The following is an 18,591-nucleotide window of genomic DNA, read 5'->3' as shown; positions in this document are numbered from 1 at the left end:
GAACTGATGCATTAGAAGACTGGACAAAATGCAGTTCTCATGTTTGGGTGTACTACATGGGGAAGTTTTGCTAATGAGTCTATGGAATTTGGTCTGTCTTGTCTGGATCAGATAGAATAAAGTAGTTTGAGTGCACACTGAAAAGAATGTGACACATTACTATACTAAAGGTATAAAAATTAATTGTGCTGAGAGCAAACTCCAATTAGTTCGCACAGTTCTTGTGGTGCCAAGGTAATTCCAGTGATTACTCTACCATAATTTAATTGCCAAAAATTTTCAACAGGAATAACAGACCCAAACAATGAAAAAGACTCAAAATTATATAATCAACATGTAGGTGAATATTCATCTGAATTTAAGGTAGTTTTGCATTTGATGAATATAGAGAAGGTAATTCTGAAATAGTTGTCATTCAAAAGAGAATGTTGAACACCCTTAAAGTGCTGAGTTGTCTTTTTCCAGCCAAACGTAATTGCAAGTGAATAACATATGCAGACCAGAAGTGAATGATGAATGTAGTCACATACATATGTTAGTGCCCATGAAAGAGCCACTTTTCAATTTAGACTTTGTTTTAAATTAGAATTTACATTTAGACTAGTTCTTTGAAAAAGTAAAGACAAGGGGTCAGATTATCAGTCAGCCCCCATAATGGGGACCTTCTGTAACAGGGCAGTTGTGGTTTCCCCTTCTGTAGGGGATTCCTGTCTACAGGGGACCCCAAAGTGGTGTAAAGCTGCATACCTGGCTCTATGCACACAGTGCACCAAAAGTAGGAAGGGGCATGGGCAGAACATTCTGTGCATTAATGATCCCTGGCCAATGGAACAATACCTAATGCCCTCCTATTCTTACTTGCTCTTGAGGCTAGAGTTCTGAAAAGTCTTATTCACAATGCACTGACCTTCTGCCAGCTGACCTGTTGAATTTGACAGCAAGCTGTGCATCTCAAACATCAACCACTACCATTATTGTCAGATAATGCTGCCAGTGTCCTCCTGCCATAAAGCTTGCAGACCTTGCATCTACATTTGCCCTCCGACAGATGTTCTCATGGGAGGTCACTGTGTGACAATCTACTTGCTACATTTACATACCTTTTCTGATTTTATTGGTAGCTACAGAGATTTACTTTTGCTAGCATCTTTCTCCGATCAGTTACAATGATTCTTTATTCAGCCAGGGATGCGACTGTAAAACAAGTAGTCACTGTGAAAGGTCATTTTCATCACTTTCTCCCTGCAAGCCTTTTCTAGGTGCTGGCATGGAGCCTAAAGAAATAATATACACTTTTACTATTATCCGTACAATTAAAAATACAAGTGATCAGCAATAGATAATAAAACCTTTTCAGCGTGCCATTTCTGCAGAAATTTGTATTTAGGTCTTTTTGTATTTAGGTCTATTTAGGTCCATATGTTCAAGCAGAAGCAAACTTCATACGAAGTCAATGGGACTTCTGGGAGGAAAAGGAATTCAGGGATCAGGCCCATTGTCTATATTCTCACATCTGGTCTATACTTAAAACTTAGATCAATATAGCTATGGCACACAGGGGTGTGAAAAGTCCACATCCCTGAGCACTATGGCTGTGCTGACCTAACTCCTAGGGTAGATGCAGCTAAGTCAATGGAAGAATGCATCTGTCAGTCCAACACTGCTCAGGTGGTAGAGTTCCTTCAGCTACAGAAAACCCCTTATTTTGCTATAGTCTGTGTCTACTACAGGCTTATAGTGACAGCTACAGCACTGTAGGTGTACTGCTATAGCACCTGTCATGTAGACATTGCCTCACTCTGGTATAATTATCATGCATCTTGGATAAGAGAGTTTATTAATATACTTTGTGTAAGGGTCAAGAAGAAATCCTATAAGAAATCCTCTTAAATGACACTATTATATTTTCTCTTAACTGAATGTTCCCACTGAGTGGATCCAAATGAAGTTAAAAAATGTTGATTACATTTAGTTCTAATTCAAGGTTCTGTAATACTAAACTTTAATCTAGCAATTATGTCTAATCAGCAGAATAACACAGAGCTCTCTTACAATCAATGCTGTCCACTTTATAACAGCACCACTATTTAGGTATTTATTTATTATGAGTAATTTCCACTTGATTACATATAGTATCATTATTCATAGAAGCAATCAGAATACTTTATACTCACATTTTGATCATTGAATTTAATATTTCTGTATTAGTATCTTTGTAGCAATTTATAACTGAAAAATTAGTCTTGGATCATAAAAAGCTCCCTATTAGTCTGTGGAAAAGTACCCCCAAAGAAAGAGGTAAAACCCTAATTCCTGGAAACACTACAAATTAGATTGGATAAAGTGAGATTTAAAGCAGTGTTTCTCAAACTGGGAGTCTCCAAGGGTATTCCAGGGGGTCCGTGGGCCCTGCTGATCAACTCCTCCCCCTTCACAGCTGTTCTGTGGCATGCAGGAGGCACTGGGAGGGAGGGGGAGGAACGGGGAAGGAGCGCACTCAGGAGAGGGGCGGAATCAAGTCCAGGACCATGGCCCCGCTGATCAACTCCTCCCCATCCCTCCCAGCACCTCCTGCATGCCAGAAAACAGATGTGGCATACAGGAGGCACTGGGAGGGAGGGGAAGGAATCAAGTCTGGGGCTGCCAGGCCTGCTGATCAACGCCTCTTGCTCCCTCCCAGTGCATCCTGCATGCCAGGGAACAGCTGTTCTGCAGCCTGCAGGATGGGCTAGGAGGGAGGGGAGGACCAGAGATGGGGTGTGCTCAGGAAAGGGAGTGGAAAGAGGCAGGAAAGAGGAGCTGAAGGGGCCCAGCTGTGGGGGAAGGGGTGGAGTGGGAGCAGAGCCTGAGGCTGAGTGGGGAACTTGGGGGTCCGCGAAAAATTGTAAATCAAAATGGGGGTCCTTGGGTTGCTAAAATTTGAGAACCGCTGATTTACAGTGTGTGTGTGTGAGGGGTGGAAATCCTGCATTAGCCAAATAAGCCTTTACCATTTCTTGTTTAGGCCCCGAAATCAGCAGTGCATTTAAGTACATATTTATCTTTAAACATGTGCTTGAAGTCATTGGGCCTGTTTCCCATTTACCCTAAGGCATCTTTATACTATGCATTACATTATATGGCCTTTTTATACTGCCAGAGTGGCATAAGGGGGCTGTACTGCAAATAAGAAGCAGCTTGTTGACTTCCATGGGACTTAAACACATGCTTAAGTCCTTTGCTGAACTGGGCTTCAAATGATAGAGCTTTATTGTACCTTATAGCACTGCCCCATGCAGAAGGTGGTGCAGGACTGCACCACCTCAGTGGGAACAGCAGGTCCAGATTGCCTCCAGAGTTCTCCAACACACCAGGGCAGCATGCCCAGAAGATGCTGCCCTTGCTACCTTCTGTGGCTGGCTAGCTCTATAAGCCAGTGTGAGTTTAAGGAGGGGGATGAGGCTCGACCTTTCCGTGCCCCTTTTGGGATGACCTGTGTTTCAAGAGATGCTATTATGGAACAGTCCCTCTGCATATTTTTGACTGACTCCTGCATCGGAGGTGCATACGGAAGGAAGGGTCCTTGTAAGGCTGCTATTCACCCACCCAAAGCTTAGCCAAAGTCTGATCCATACTATATAATTTTCAACAGTAGTCTGTCAAAGAAACTACACAAAAACTGAAAGGCCAATAAAATATCTCCATGATATAATTCACAGTAGGAACTATTAAAGCAAAACTGTTTTCTTTTTCTGTTTCTCTTTGCATCTCTTCTTTCTTATCTGTCTAGCAAGTATTACACTAAATAGAAATGATGGTATTTTAATATTTAAAAATAAGTTTAGTGCCTATAGAACTGCAACATGGTTTACTAGAAATATTGTGGCACAAAATGTGCAGTTTAAAATCACAGGTGCATTTCTTTAGTATAATACTCACAACTGAAACATCACCTTTAACATGTTCATGTTGGGAGTTTAACTGTATTGTCTTTTAGGATACAAATGCTTATATTACTCTGCCAGCATGAGTTGCACCTGGCATCAGTTATGTAATTCCTGTAGGGGAGAGTGTCTTGGTAAATTGTATGCCAAGGATATGAAATACTGTAATATGTTTGTACTTTTAGAGTAATATTAAAAAATGTCAGCACATTTTTGTGGAATACCCACTGAGTTAGAGAATATGTCTGAAATAAATAATATTTTAGAATAGTTTTAGGTTTTGACTCTCCGTGGTTTTTTTTTAAATCACAAATGCAAAGCAGGATTCTTACACGAGAGTCAGAATGATTCAATTGTTTTCATAGGTGTTAGAGTGTTTCTTACAAATACATTGAGTTATTTTCAATTACCACTAACCACAGGTGTGTTAACATTTTTGTTCTGTGCTCCCTATGGTATTTGAGGTATATTTTAATAATGGTTTTGTATTCTTTCAGATTGACTTTAATACTGTCCTGTCCAATGGATCTCAAAAACTTCCCAATGGATGTGCAAACATGTATAATGCAGCTGGAAAGTTGTAAGTGTGAACAAAGTATTCTTCTACGAATAACAGTATAAAAATGACAATACATGCTGGGATAGAAAAGGTGGTAATGTAGAGAATTTTGCATTTTCCAAAATAAGCATGTTTTGGAAGTATTCTGTACAATTATGGCCTTCCCATACAATATACAGCGCTGCTTGAATGCAAAAAAACTTCTTAAGGGCCAGAATCTGCCATCCTTACATTGAGTAGTAGTATTATGCAGATAGTAAATTACTTCTCAGAATGAGTAAGAGTGGCAGATTCTGGTCCATAGGTTGTAAAGTTATATTTGTTTTGTGAGTATTTGGTTCCATCATTCTAAAAGTCACAGATTATTTGAGCTTTGGTGAGTACTTCCATCTTAAATTCAGCCTGATTCCAGGGGCCTGCATTTCAGTATTAATAGTATTCAGTTTTTAGCATGCCTATGCAGTATTTTTTCCTAGAATTCTGTTCATTTTTTTAAAAAAATGTAATACTGTATGTTGGCATAAATTCTCGTTTCTATTACACAAATGTCAGTAACATCAGAATATGGCCCCTTATTCACTACTTCAAAACTACTGTCAAAACTTCTTCTGACATCAAAGGACTGTATAATGAAGACTTACTGATGGACTCAGTGGAATTTGTACCAGATAACCAGCTTGCCATTTAATGTAGCCAACAAAAAACAATAGAGAAAGAAAGGCCTAATAGTATTAAGTTCTTCAACTTCAAGCATTAAAATATATACAAAGAGTAAAGCTTTAACACAAACACAGCATTTATGATGTTCAATTCCACACTGGAAAAAGTAAGCATACTAGTCTAAGTAATTTATATGCTATTGTTAGTCCTCCATTTGAGTATATATGTCTCCATAATTGGAAAAAGATTTAAGACTTCAGATTAAAGGAATAGTTCAGTTGAAGTATTTCTGACCTAGAGAATAATCACCATTCATGTGAAACAAAAACGATGCTTGATAACTCAACTCCCAATATGCTATGCATAATATCTATCTCAAGATGTCCATTGACACAAAATGCAAGATGAATATGTAGGAGCATTATTTCTTTCCACAATCTAAACTGTGCCCATGCTATTTTTTTTAAACACAATTAAGGCCCAGATGACTCCCCCATTGATACATAAATGGAGGGGAGCCTCTGTTCACAAAACTCTCTCCAGCTGTGAGAAAAAGGCGCTTAGTCACCTCCACAGAACCATTCCCCCATTCGGCTCTGGTACCTGCAGAGGTACCCTAAGGTCCCGGGATTTGAGCTAGTGCAGAGGCACAGGACACCCACACAAATGGTTTGGACCTCCCCTAGTCTCTGCTGTGTTTAGTGATGGGCTTTTCTGCAAAGGGGACAAACCCAACACTTACTATGGGATAATGGGGATGTGATGTCTGGAAGAGAGTTCATCCCCCACATCCCTTTCCTGAAGGTGTTTCTACAAGAAGGGGTGATGTGTATCAAGAGAGCCTTCACTGATGAGAAATGAGTCAGTTAAGAATTGTGTGAAAATTAGTGATACACAAAGACAGAAATATTTAGCATAAATATAAATATATATCTTATAGTATCTTCTTTGCTTTATATTTTTAGTATTGGAATTAAAATGTTCATAAGTAAAAGTATTAATGAGATTCCTGTATCTAGAATGTGCATACTGGCTTATTTAGAATATTAAGACAGAGAAGCAGAACAGATGCCTAACTTGATGGATCAGATTCTTACAGTGTTTCAGAACTATGCATATGTTGAAGGGTTGAAAGAGGCATCATTATTTATTTATTTTTTTAAATGGAACAGGGAGAAGGAGTGAGAAAGGTGAATAAACATCATTGGGAGGTGATTCAGCATCACCAAATCTGTCAAAATTATTTACTGTATGATTTTATTGTAGGCTTTTAAAAAACAAATTGCAAGGTGATTTTGAAAGTTAGTCCTGCTTTTTACTACAGTGGGTGGATGGTAATATTGTCAAGTGGTCTGTGAATATCAGATTAATGGCTGAGTCTAACAGGAATTTTCCTGACAAAAAATGGAATGGCAACCTTAGTTACTTGTTCCAAAGGTCAAGGCACTTTAGGTCATACTGCACAATCAGTATTTACACAGCACTTTTCATTGAGCACAATGGGAAATCTTTTTAATAAGTGATGCCATGATCTGGCTTTTTATAACGAAGTGCAACTACAGCAAAGGTTACCAGGAGGCAATTATATTGGAGCGCATACATATGCCAAGTACATTTGCTCTATACAGTAATGTTTCCACAAAGCAAACAAAAATCACATTTCACTGAACAAACAGAAGATATGGTTTACAACCTCTTTTTGCATTCAGAAAGTTTTGAGCTTTAACATGCAATCTTGAAACATTTACTTGATTTAAAAAATTCATAAAACCTTTATGTTTTTCCTCTCTTTTGACCATAGTAAGCATAGATAATACAGCATCTGAACATTCTTATGCAATAGAATCTGCTTTGTTTTATAGAAACCTTTCAGGAGTTCACAAATTCTCACAAACTGCACCCCAAGGAACCAACAAACACTTATTAGCTGAATAGCACTATTGATGTTCTAATTTCCAGCAGAACATTTTGCACTGAAGTCTTCATGTTAATCATCCATTTCAGTGGGATTAAATCCCCTGTTGCATAATCATGTGGCACACACAGATGATATTCACAAAGGTAAAGAGTGTACAAAATACAAATGATTTTTTCTGTTGTAAATACACAGTCTTCCAGTCACAGCAATAAATGGTCTATAACCTTATTAAAAAATGGATAGGTTGTCATAGCTTTTACTTGGTTGCACAAGGAAGTCAGGGGACATACCCCTCATGATCCCCCACTCCACACACACACTTGTTCCCCTGCTTCACCCTGATCTGATTGTGACTCCAGATGTAGGCAGAAGAGTAGGGGATCCCACTGCAGTCAAGTGAGCTGGGAGGGGGAAGAGAAGTTTGGGGTGGGGAGAAGCCCTGGCTCCACCCACCTGTCTGACAGCCAGAGTAGCTGGCTTGGATTTTCAGGAAGTAAACTGCTCCATGAAAAGGTATGAAGTAACTTAATCCCCACCAAGAGCAAGGGAGGAGCAAAAGAGGAATTCTCATAATTCATTTGCTGAGATGCTCCTTCAGTTAAGACAGACTGACAAGTTACGATTTGTCAAAGCATTGTAAATAATACATTCACTACCATTCCACAGAAAATCAAAACAGTAGCACATGAATGAATTAGCATGGATTCTGGAGGTCCTCATTCCACATGTGGTACCCCCAACTGTCTAAGAAGAAATATGGCCCAGTTCATCTGTGCCTTGAATGTAACCACCTCCTTTACCAACAATGTGCCTTTGCTCTTTTCCTATTTAATAAAGGACTTTTAGTGGGTTTACTAGATGGCCTCTTTATAAACTAAAAATATACAGAAGACCTTGATTTTTCTGTAAATATTTAATGAGGACATAGCTGGAACAATCAGGGTTATTTTCTTATAACAAATAACCAGAAATGGTTTTGGACAATTATTTTTTCATCTACTTATTTTCACCTCCATCAGGGTTGAGCCTGCAAACCTTACTCATTTGAGTAGTGCTGGTGCTTGAGTAGTCCCGTTTAAGTCAATGAGACTGCTTCCATAAGGATTACTCACCTGAGCAAAGATTTCAGGGCTCACAGCTATTTATAATAGCAAGCTGCAATATGTATAACTCATTTCTTACTGGAATCTCTCTTAAGTACAAATGAGCTTGTTGTGAAATAATGCTACTGCTTAGTAGCAGAATCTCAATCACTGCTGCTGCTGTTCCCCCTGCGTGGAGGGCTCTAAGTGCAGCACTTGTTTACAACTTTTCTCCCCAAACCATTCCTTGGTGACATGCTCAGTCTTCAGCAGCTCTTGAGACAGTATTCCCAAGGTCTCTCCAACCCCTTGGATCTACAGCTGTGGTATCGGGACAGTGACATACATTATTTATATCGGTAGGCGGTGTAGGACTTTTTTGTATGGCAAATATTTCTGCAATTTTTTAAGAATGGATTTTACCATACTCTTACTGAAAAATAGTTTTATTTATCCTTACCAACTAAAATGAACTGGTTGGGGCTCCTCTTCATCTCCTTAAAGCAAGACTAGATATCTTTTTAAAAGACCTGTTATAGCTCAAATAGAAATGATGGGCTCGATGCTGGAATTACTGAGTGAGACTCTACAGCCTGTGTTATGTAGGAGGTCAGACTAGATGATCAAAATGGTCCCTTCTGACCTCAGATTCTATTAATCTATATATTAAAAAGGAGGAAAATAAATGAATTATAACTATAGTATGAAAAGAGCAGTGTTCATGCCAAGGCAGCTCGAGAGCCTCTCTGATAATTTTATTTCTGTTCTAGTTGAACAATTTATAGAATAATGGTAGCTAGAAACATATCTTATTCTTGTGGCATCTCTCCTCAGCATAATATTTTCCCCTTAATAGAGCTTCTTGTGTCTCTCCCTTGTTAAATTTATCTTTTATTGTATTTCCCTGCATTCCATTTATTCATGGATTAATGTTGTGTTTTATTTGGTTTTATTATACCAGTTGATATTTGGTTTTATTTGGTTTTATTATACCAGTTGATTTATTCATGGATTAATGTTGTGTTTTATTTGGTTTTATTATACCAGTTGATAATCCATTCTGAGATTGCATTGTCTTTCCAATTGCACCTTGCTTAGATTGTTTTATGAATTTCTGTGAACTGTAATATTCCTAGAACCTTAAGCAATAACTAAAGGAAGCTAAGTATCATGAGGTAGCCATGTTAGTCTGTATCCACAAAAACAACGAGGAGTCTGGTGACACCTTAAAAACTAACAGATTTATTTGGGCATAATTTTATCCATGAAAGCTTATGCCCAAATAAATCTGTTAGTCTTTAAGGTGCCACTGGACTCCTGATTGTTTTTAAAGGAAGCTACTGGCTCAGATAAAGATTAGGCCTGTTAACAAGGAAGAAATTGAACATGAAACACAAATATATGTAAGGAAGTATGAAAATGCCTCCATTATTAGATTTTAATTGGTATATCCCTTAATGTTTAAAATGAATCACGTTTTCCCCTTTTATAGCTCCTTAATTACTCAGTCTTATAGACAATGAAGGATAATCCAACCCACCATCTAAACTTTTAGGGGAAGATCCCTTCCACTGAGATGTGCATGCAGAGGAGTTCTCCTATGCAGAGAATTCCCCCCTCCTGCACTGAAGAGTTCAGCTGCTTAAACAGGATCCTTTCTTTCCTTCCTGGTGCCCCGTGGAGAGCACTCCAGGGGTCCAGACACCAGACAGGTGGAGAAGACAGTTTGTACAGATGAAGACGGGAGTGGTCAGGCCAATGGCAGGCCTGGGAGGTGATAGAATGTGCATATTGTTTCTCCACCACCAGTTGATAATCCAGTCTGAGATTGCATTGTCTTTCCAATTGCACTCCCACCAGGAGCAGCCATGCCCAGAGAAAAGGGCCACCATGGGAGCCAGAGCAGCTATAGAGGCACAGGACCTCCATGTGCCTGTATTATGCTGTGGAGAAACCATTGCCCCCACCTTTCCCATATATGACAACGGTGAGGAACTCCATCTCCATGAGAGAGATTTACTCCCCGTGATCCCCTTCTAAGCATTTTCCTGTGAGAGGAGGTGAGCCAACCTGTTGTGTTTTAGTCACAAGAAGAATTTGTAAAGGAATGCTTCAGCTATACATTTAATCACCAGGACTGCAGAGAGAAGAAAGCTCATAATCTTAGACCAGAAGCTCCCATCCAGTGCAGAAAGGTCTCCCAAAAGGAAAAAAAGGTGCCACCAAATCCAGGGCTGGTGTTTGAGCCCATAAAGGCTCTTCCACATTAAACAGCACACAGATGATGATCTGTAGGTATAGAATGGGTGTGTTACATTTTAGGCATGGGGGTACTGAGCTAGGGAGCTACTTTGCTTATTGCTCCTCCAACCCCAACAACATATTCACATGGATTCAGCTGGAAACTATACAATCTGACCTCTTAAAGTAGGGGAGGACATAAGCAGAGCAGGAGACCATGGTGGCACAGCTCCAGAGGGAGACATTTTATCAGAATGGCTTAGAGGGCAGTGCAAAGGAGTAGGTATTCACAGGGATCTACAGGCTTGGTGCTTAATTTTCCTGGAGCTAGTCAGGCTCCATGGGACCTGTAGACTAACATTGTGATCTCAAACCATCTCTCAGACCCAAAAGAAGAACATAGTGGCGATGGCACAAGATTGTCCTCTGTAAGATTTTTCAATAACTGTTTCTCTTTATATGGATTTTTTTTTGTGGTATTGGTGCATTTACTTAGCCCTCAGGGAGCTGCATAATTGATAATTTCATTTTAAAAAAGAAATGAATATATAATAGACTTAAAGAAAGAATTACATATTTAACACTTTATTTAACAGTTTATTTCTTAGGCTGAACCCTGACATATCAACATGTAAAATCCTTGGCCTGCTCCACTGATTCTACATGGGATCTCAGGTCAAAGTTCAAACATCTTCCATATCTTTAGCTTTAGGAATTATAATCTACAGGAAGATTCTCATTCTTTCCTTTCTCCTGCAAGCACGTTATTGGGTTGCCTTGCAGGAAAATAGTAAAAATCACCATGGTCAAAATAATGGTATTTCTTACCTCAACTGGATGCCTAGAGGATTGTTTGGATTCAGTCATCAAACCAAGGTTACTCTTGAACATGAGCCTTAAATAGTAATCATAAAAAATAATGAGAGAAGAACTCAGATAAGTCATTGTGACTAGGAGAACTGGAAGGCAAATGTTTAGTCAAGCGGAACTTTTCTGTACGGAAACACTAGAGATCTTTGGGTTGTTTGAGACCAGCTGTGTGTTTGTTAATAAAAAGGAAAGGAGTGGATTTTTATGAAGGTAGTGGCCAATATTAGGAGATGTAAAAATCATGTCTTGCTCCAGTAAAATATATCTGGTGAAATCTCTACCAAATGAATGAATATTCAACCACTCCAGATTAATTTACTTAGGTGCTTCTTCTGTGTGTGGGAAGCCTATTACAGGGGATGTTACAAGGAAAGCATCTAGCAGAGGAGCCCCCTGTTGCAGAAAAGGGGATAGCATAATGGAAAAAACCATTGGCAGTTTGGAGTCAGCGAGTCCCCAAGGAGCTGCAGTTTATGGAGAAATAAGCATTTGCGTATCCTCCATGGGGTCATCTCCCAACTACCCTGTGAAAGGATGTGTAGTAAACTCTGAAATGAACTTTGGAGTTGCCTTTCCACTATCTGGGAGTAGCCTGCATAGGGGATAATAGGGTTTAAACTGCCTAAAATGAACTAATTAACTAAAAATAAGTTACCAGACAGATCTAGCTGGCATAAATTAGTTTAGCTCCATTAAGATTTATAAAGCTGTGCTAATTTATGCTGGCCAGGGACTGGCCCTTTATTTGTACATTTCCCCCCTATTTAACATACTTTCAAGCCAAATTAAGATGACATGTTATAGAAAAAAGGAAAATACGTCCCACTCTGTCCTTTTACATTTTGGTTTCCTATCAGGATGCTGATATTTTAGGACTAGATTGTAGCATTTAACCACTGCCCTAAGCAGGCAACAATGCAGAGCCATGCTATCTGAGAGGTCACTTGTCGAGGCCTGTGCTCAGAGAGCATAAAGGGAGATCACACATTGCGCCATCCATTGGGTTGTAGCATTTTGCTCCCCTCTCTGAAGCTGGCTAGTTCCTTCGACTGGTGCTGCAGGAGAAGAAAAACCACAGACTCACCTTTCCAAACCCTTTTGGGGATTTGCATCAAAAAGCACTAGGGTGACCAGACAGCAAGTGTGAAAAATCCGGACGGGGAGTGGGGGGTAATAGGAGCCTATATAAGAAAAAGACCCAAAAATCAGGACATCTGGTCACCCTAAAAAGCACACAGAGGGAGAAATCACCACTTGTGTGCTATAACAAGCAGAATATTTCCAGGGGGCAGCGCCTCTGACATGGTGACAGTTTCTGTGCTCTTTGTAAAGATAAAAGCATGTGTTATTTCCCTCATCACTGCTCCATTGCTTCTACATTGGAACCCAGGTCACAAAGACCCAGGTCATATAGGGGGAAATAGTGGGAGCTATGGCCTCACTGCTGATAGCCGTGCTGTGACTTTCCCTCTCGTGTTCCAGGAGTGCAAGGGCTGGGATTATGGCATTACATACAGAGGAGTCAGCTTTAATTTTGAACCAAACACTCAAAATAATACCATTTTATTGGTTTTCCTTCCCATTCAGTTTGATGACTACACTGCGTAGGCTTTGAGTAATTACCAATACTTTTTAATAGTAATAAATTAATCTTCCTGGAAGGTATATAGAGTTGCTTGCATTAAAAAAAATCAACACACAAAAATGTGAATTATGCCTTTTTGTTCTTTCAAAGGCAAAATTCTCCTCTGAGTCATATTGTAGGTTTTTTGCTTGTTTTGTTTTTTTGGGTGGTTGGGTTTTTTTGTTATTTTTACCACAGTCTGAATGGCTGTTGAGTGTACTGCCTTTTATCCACTTGCAGACATCCCAGGGATATCAATGAGAATTCTTTATGAACTTTATATAGCTCTCCACACTAAGGAGAATGTTGCCCTTATTTTGGATATTTTGAATGGAACACCTCTGACTTTTAAAATCACAACCTGAAGCACTTGTAGCTATTTGAGGCTCTTTCATTTATTCAGTGCCAGAATAAGTAAAGCATTTGCTAACTATGGCATCATCCATGAAGCTAGACTTTAAAAGATTTATTACGAAGAGGTTATAGATGTTTTTTCAAGAGAGAGACTTAGGAAAACTTTAGTTGTGCAGAATAAAGCAGTGTGTTCAGTCCGCTAAACAGAGGAGGGGGGGAAGACTATGAGGAGAACTTATTTATGATAATCCTAAAGAAAAGAACTGACTGACTTGTTAAATTAAGCACTTGTATTACAACAATTAAACTAGCAGCACTCTGTGCTTGCTTAAATATTTAAAATGTTACGTTAAAATGGTATGAGTCTCCCTCACACACAAAGAAGTCTGCTTTCCCCTCAGTCACACATGCAACTCAGACACATTGTTAGATATTTGTAGGGTGTTAACACATACTAAACTTCCTCTGACCATAGCCTGAACAGATATTCTTTATGTAGCTTGCTGTAAATAATTCCCAGAAGGCTTTAAGTGACTCTCATTGTGGAAGTATTTGTAACTTTTAGAATAAAAGTAGTTACTACTTTTTAAGTTTTGTGATTACTGTATAGAAGAGGTAAGAAATTGAAATTATATTAAACTATTTATGATGTAGTAACTGGGAAAATATGAAATTCATTTTAGCTTTTAATCAGTAAAAGTTATTATATAGAGTAATCCTATTTGGAAGCATATATTATGGTGAAGAGAGACAAGCATGATATTGTTGCCCCTTTGGCCCGAGGGGCTAGCCAATATTCATGGCCTTACAGGTTAAGAGGAAAAAATGTTAATATGAATCAGGTATTTCTTTGGTGTAATTGTGTTTATTTGCAAAGAACATACACAATGTCCTGTTTCCCTGAGCACAGTAGAAACAAACAGCCTGCAGTTTCCTTGCTCCGGAATCCCCCGGTGCCCCTCCACAGAGCGCTGTACCCAAGAAGCTCCATATCTCAGCCTCCTCTCAAGGTTTCTTCTCCAGGATCTCTCCTCTTAACACCCACAGCCTGCACACCATACTCAGAGTCCCTGCATTTTCAGTCAGGGAAATCCCTGTTAAACTGCCTGGAATAGTTCCACTCAGGTCTAGCAATGTGAGATAAGGAATAGCCTCCATTGTTTCCAGCTGTCTCACTACATAAAGGGGCTTAATTATTTCTTCCTTTGAGTTTGAAAGAATGCTTTAGCAAGGTCTGTGATTGTCTTTGGATCAAAGATTCACTTAATGGAATCCATTAGAATCTTCCAGCATAACAAATTTATTTGAGTTACTTCCTGATGTTTCTTAAGACCAACAATAAATGATATTTGTCAAATTGTCACACTAAAAAAGGAAGTAAAGATATCCTGTTGACACAGTGGCAGAATATCATGCTGCAGTACAGGAGAAGCAGATACATGTGTAGTTTGAAGGTCTGTGTCCTGCAAAGCTGGAATAAAAGAACATGGAGATAGCAATGGAAGTAGCATGCTTAGTCTCCATAAAGAATGAGGACACCAGGTACTTAGGCACTGCTCTAAAGCCCACTGAAATCTATGGAAAGACTCCTATTGATTTGAGAGGGATTTGGATCTTGCTCTTACTGTACTCTGCATATAATCCATACCAATAGTATGCTCTCCAGAAGACAGTTGTTCAACTTGTCCACCCAGTCACAAATAAGATGGTGTCATAGAAGCTATAAGAGAACTAGGACATATAATTAGGCAAGGGTTGGGGGAGGGGATTTCCCTAGGGGAAGGGAGTTAAACTCAAAATTCATCCCTGCATCAGTTGCCATTTAAAAAAAAAAGTGCATGAAAGGGAGGATGGAGACCCAACGTATTTTTGGCCAAATATCAATGTGGGAGATAATGCTGGTGAGACAAGCATTAATGCCTTTGCAATTTTACCCTTTCTAGAGAAGGTAAAACAAATATAATAGCAAGGCTCCTGGAGAAACTTTGCTGGCAGATATGACACTGAACCTGAAGAGCAATGCAGAAGAAGTGGCTCATTGCATGTTTGGGAATTAATTTCCTTGCAGATGCTCAGATGCCTAGGTTATATCAACTTCCCTATCTGCATGTTTGTGTAGCTTCGGGAACTTCTCAAGATCCCTTCTAGATCTAGGTAAAACTTGGTTTTCTCATCCCTCACATGTTCTTGAGATTTCACAAATGTTCCTTTTCCGGCTTGGGATAAATATGAGACCACCCCAGAATAGCCACTAGCCCAGTGGTTAGTGCATTCACCAGGGCACTATATAATTCAGATGATGATTTGAACATGGGCCCCCGCTCCCCACTTCCCAGGCTAGCAGTGTCCTAGTCACTGTGCTGTTGACTATCCTGGGGTCAGGGTTTCACTCTATTTGCATAAGCAGCAAAGAATCCTGTGGCACCTTATAGACTAACAGATGTTTTGCAGCATGAGCTGAAGAATCCAGAAGTGCCACTGCTTGCATCCGAAGAAGTGGGTATTCAAGCTCATGCTGCAAAACATCTGTTAGTCTATCAGACTAACACGGCTACCCCTCTGATACTTGACTCTATTTGCATGTGTGTGTTTAAATAAAAACTTAAAAACTCCAAAATTACAGTCACAATGAGGACAAATCATGGATACAAAAAGAGACCAGCCAAACCCACCCCACCCCAGACTCTTTGTTCTCAAAAGTAAAAGGTCAATTTGATATCCTAGCCCCACCCCCATGCTGACCACCACTCCACCAAACTCATCTGTTTTTTTTTTCTCTGCCACTGCCAGCAATTGAATGAGTGCACAAATAGTGTGGGCTAGAGGTTCAGGTGAGTTGTTCTGTGCCTAAAATCAGTCTGAACAGCAGCTTTGACACAGAGTACAACACCTCTGCCTTAAAAACTGCCAGCTTCTCAAAGAAAATATGCTGCAAATGTCTGACCTTCCTTATCGAGGAAGATGCCGAATCCTGTGGTGCATGAAAACATCCAAGAGCCAGTTGTTCATAAGTCTCGCCACACAACAGTGGGACTTGCAGCTTTGCGAGCATCATCTCCTAGCTCAATAAAGGACAATAAAGGAGCAGAATAATAAAATGTGTTCCATTGTCTCCTCTGATCCAGAGCAGGCTTCCTGGCAGCAGCCTTTATCTGTGTTTCCCTTGAAAGTTACCTCTGACATACCAAGTACCATGAAATATCAGCCACTGTGAAGGGAACTCTTATTTCAAAGGTACAGCAATCACTCACTGAGACAATCTTCTGGGCAATTCAGTAATACTGCCAAATGGTGTTCTGAAAAATATTCCTTAAGAACCCCTTGGCATAATGTTCTTCTTAACTATGAGCCACCAGACTGGAATGCTGTTGCCTGAATTTGCCAAATGTCAGAAGATACATCTTAATGCAAGTTGTATGCAAGAGGGACCCTGCTGGGCTGTTGCAGGAAAAAAAATATGTTTTTTTACGGGCTGCATCCCTTTTCCCCCTACCAGCTACCCCATTTCTTTACCTGTGACATTTCCCATGAATACTCGAAAAGAAGTGGCTATTTCCTATCTCACCACATGAAAAAAAACAAAAACACTATAATCAAAAAAATAATCAGAGAATACCATCCTCTACCCTTCTTTTAACTGGTATGTAGACTATGCATCTCTTCACTAGGTTACATTTATTGCCCCAGAGCATCTGAAAAAACAACCCTGTCAATTTGACCTACCATTTTCTAGGGCTGGATACACACATGCCATGTATATACAAAGACATAACAGGAATGTTTTACTTATCACCACCCTTTCTGCCAACATCAGCGTCTATCTCTCCCATTGAATCATCTTAACCTGGCTGGAGGCAAACTTCTTCTCCCAGTTCAACTCAGCAAGTGAATCACCACAGAAGATTAGGCCTAGAATATCTATAACCCCAGGGCTCATTATTTGCAACTCCTCCGGATGAGACAAAGAGCACTTCAAAATCCTCACCCACAGAGCCTTGCTTTTCACTACTCCAGGTGCTAAATGTTTAAGATGTCAAAAAGTCCATATCTTTTGTACTGCCTGGAACCACTGTGATATTATCCATGGGTGAAAATAGTCATTGACAGAGTAAAAGTCATCTCCCCCTTAATCCATGCATTTAAGACCTGAACCCCCTGATATCACAGACTGCCCACAGTAAAGGACCCAAAGAAAAAGAATATAACAATGGACTCAAAGGACAATCTTGCCTTACCCCAGTATGTATCTGTATAGCCTCTATTCTTTACCCATTTACTAAAGGAATACATAGTGCATGAAATCTGTACAAAATCTGTAGCCAATTAAGAATCTGTGAAGGAATACCAGACTGAGACGGGACCAATCATAAGTAAGGCAGTTTCACTCAATCAAAAGCTTTGGCTGGATCCAAGGCCAAAACATAACTGTGACGGGGTCTGCTTACCCCGCACTAGCCCAGACAGGGTTAAGCCCATGGTATTGACAGCGGAAGTTCCGCCTCCCTGGCAAGACTGGGCATGCTCCAAGTGCTCTAGTAGTATAAAGGGAGGGAGACCAGCTCATTCTGGGCTGGAGGCCACAGGGGAAGGACCTGCTTGGGAAGCTTCCACAGAGAGCCAGCCACAGCCTCTGACTGTACTGGGAATTGAAGCCGTCCATGGCTCGCCTGCACCCTGGTGACTGGAGGAAACCCTGGAGACGACTGGCCCTGCTGAACACATTGCACGGGAAACCCCAACACAGACTCTGGTAGGAGGTGACCCAGGGAGGGTGATGGAGTGGTACCTCCCCCTCCCCTGGGGAAACTCAGTGTGTTTTGGTAGGACACCCCCACCCTCCCTGCTGAGTCAGTGGCAAGCTGTTATGCCACTGTTAGGGCCCTGGGCCCAGTGGAGTTGGGTGCTGCCACATCCCATAAGGGACACCCCAGTGCTATAAACTCTGGCCATTAGGCAATGCTGCCTTGCACCGAAGGCTGGCGCTATAGACTCTGGTCGGTAGGCCACTCTGCCCTGCCCTGAAGGGCTGCTTTATGGACTGTGACCGACAGCCCATGCTGCCTTGACCCTAGGGGCGGACTGTCACAATAACCCTACCATTCTCACAGTCACCATGTTCACCCATTTTCAAATACTTCCCACAATTTACACAAGATCTGCCATTGTATGACTTTCAACTGCATTAGACTGACTGGGTTGCAATAATTTCCCTGCTATTTTCCCCTACCTCCTGGCTTGAATGAAAGTCAAAATTTTATAATCCATGTCCAATCGAGGAATAGGCCTCCAATTCCTGATAGCTGAAGTTCCCCTTTTTTTGGAAGAAAACAAACCAACCAACCAACCCTTTCCTCAGCTTT

The 18,591-nt window shown here is 40.3% G+C and overlaps 1 protein-coding gene across 1 annotated transcript in view; it reads left to right on the top strand.

Moving 5' to 3' along the window:
• GLRA3 (glycine receptor alpha 3) overlaps positions 1 to 18,591 on the top strand; it is a 118,562-nt gene that overhangs the window by 52,899 nt on the left and 47,072 nt on the right. The window contains exon 5 of the mRNA XM_039542736.1: positions 4,421 to 4,503. Within this exon, the coding sequence (XP_039398670.1) occupies positions 4,421 to 4,503 (83 nt within the window). The remainder of the gene's footprint in view (positions 1 to 4,420; positions 4,504 to 18,591) is intronic.

Source organism: Mauremys reevesii, linkage group 5 (genome assembly GCF_016161935.1).
Source record: "Mauremys reevesii isolate NIE-2019 linkage group 5, ASM1616193v1, whole genome shotgun sequence".
NCBI classification, from domain to species: Eukaryota; Metazoa; Chordata; order Testudines; family Geoemydidae; genus Mauremys; species Mauremys reevesii.
The sequence above is the reverse complement of the archived record's forward strand: the minus strand, read 5'-3'. Positions and strand labels throughout refer to the sequence as shown.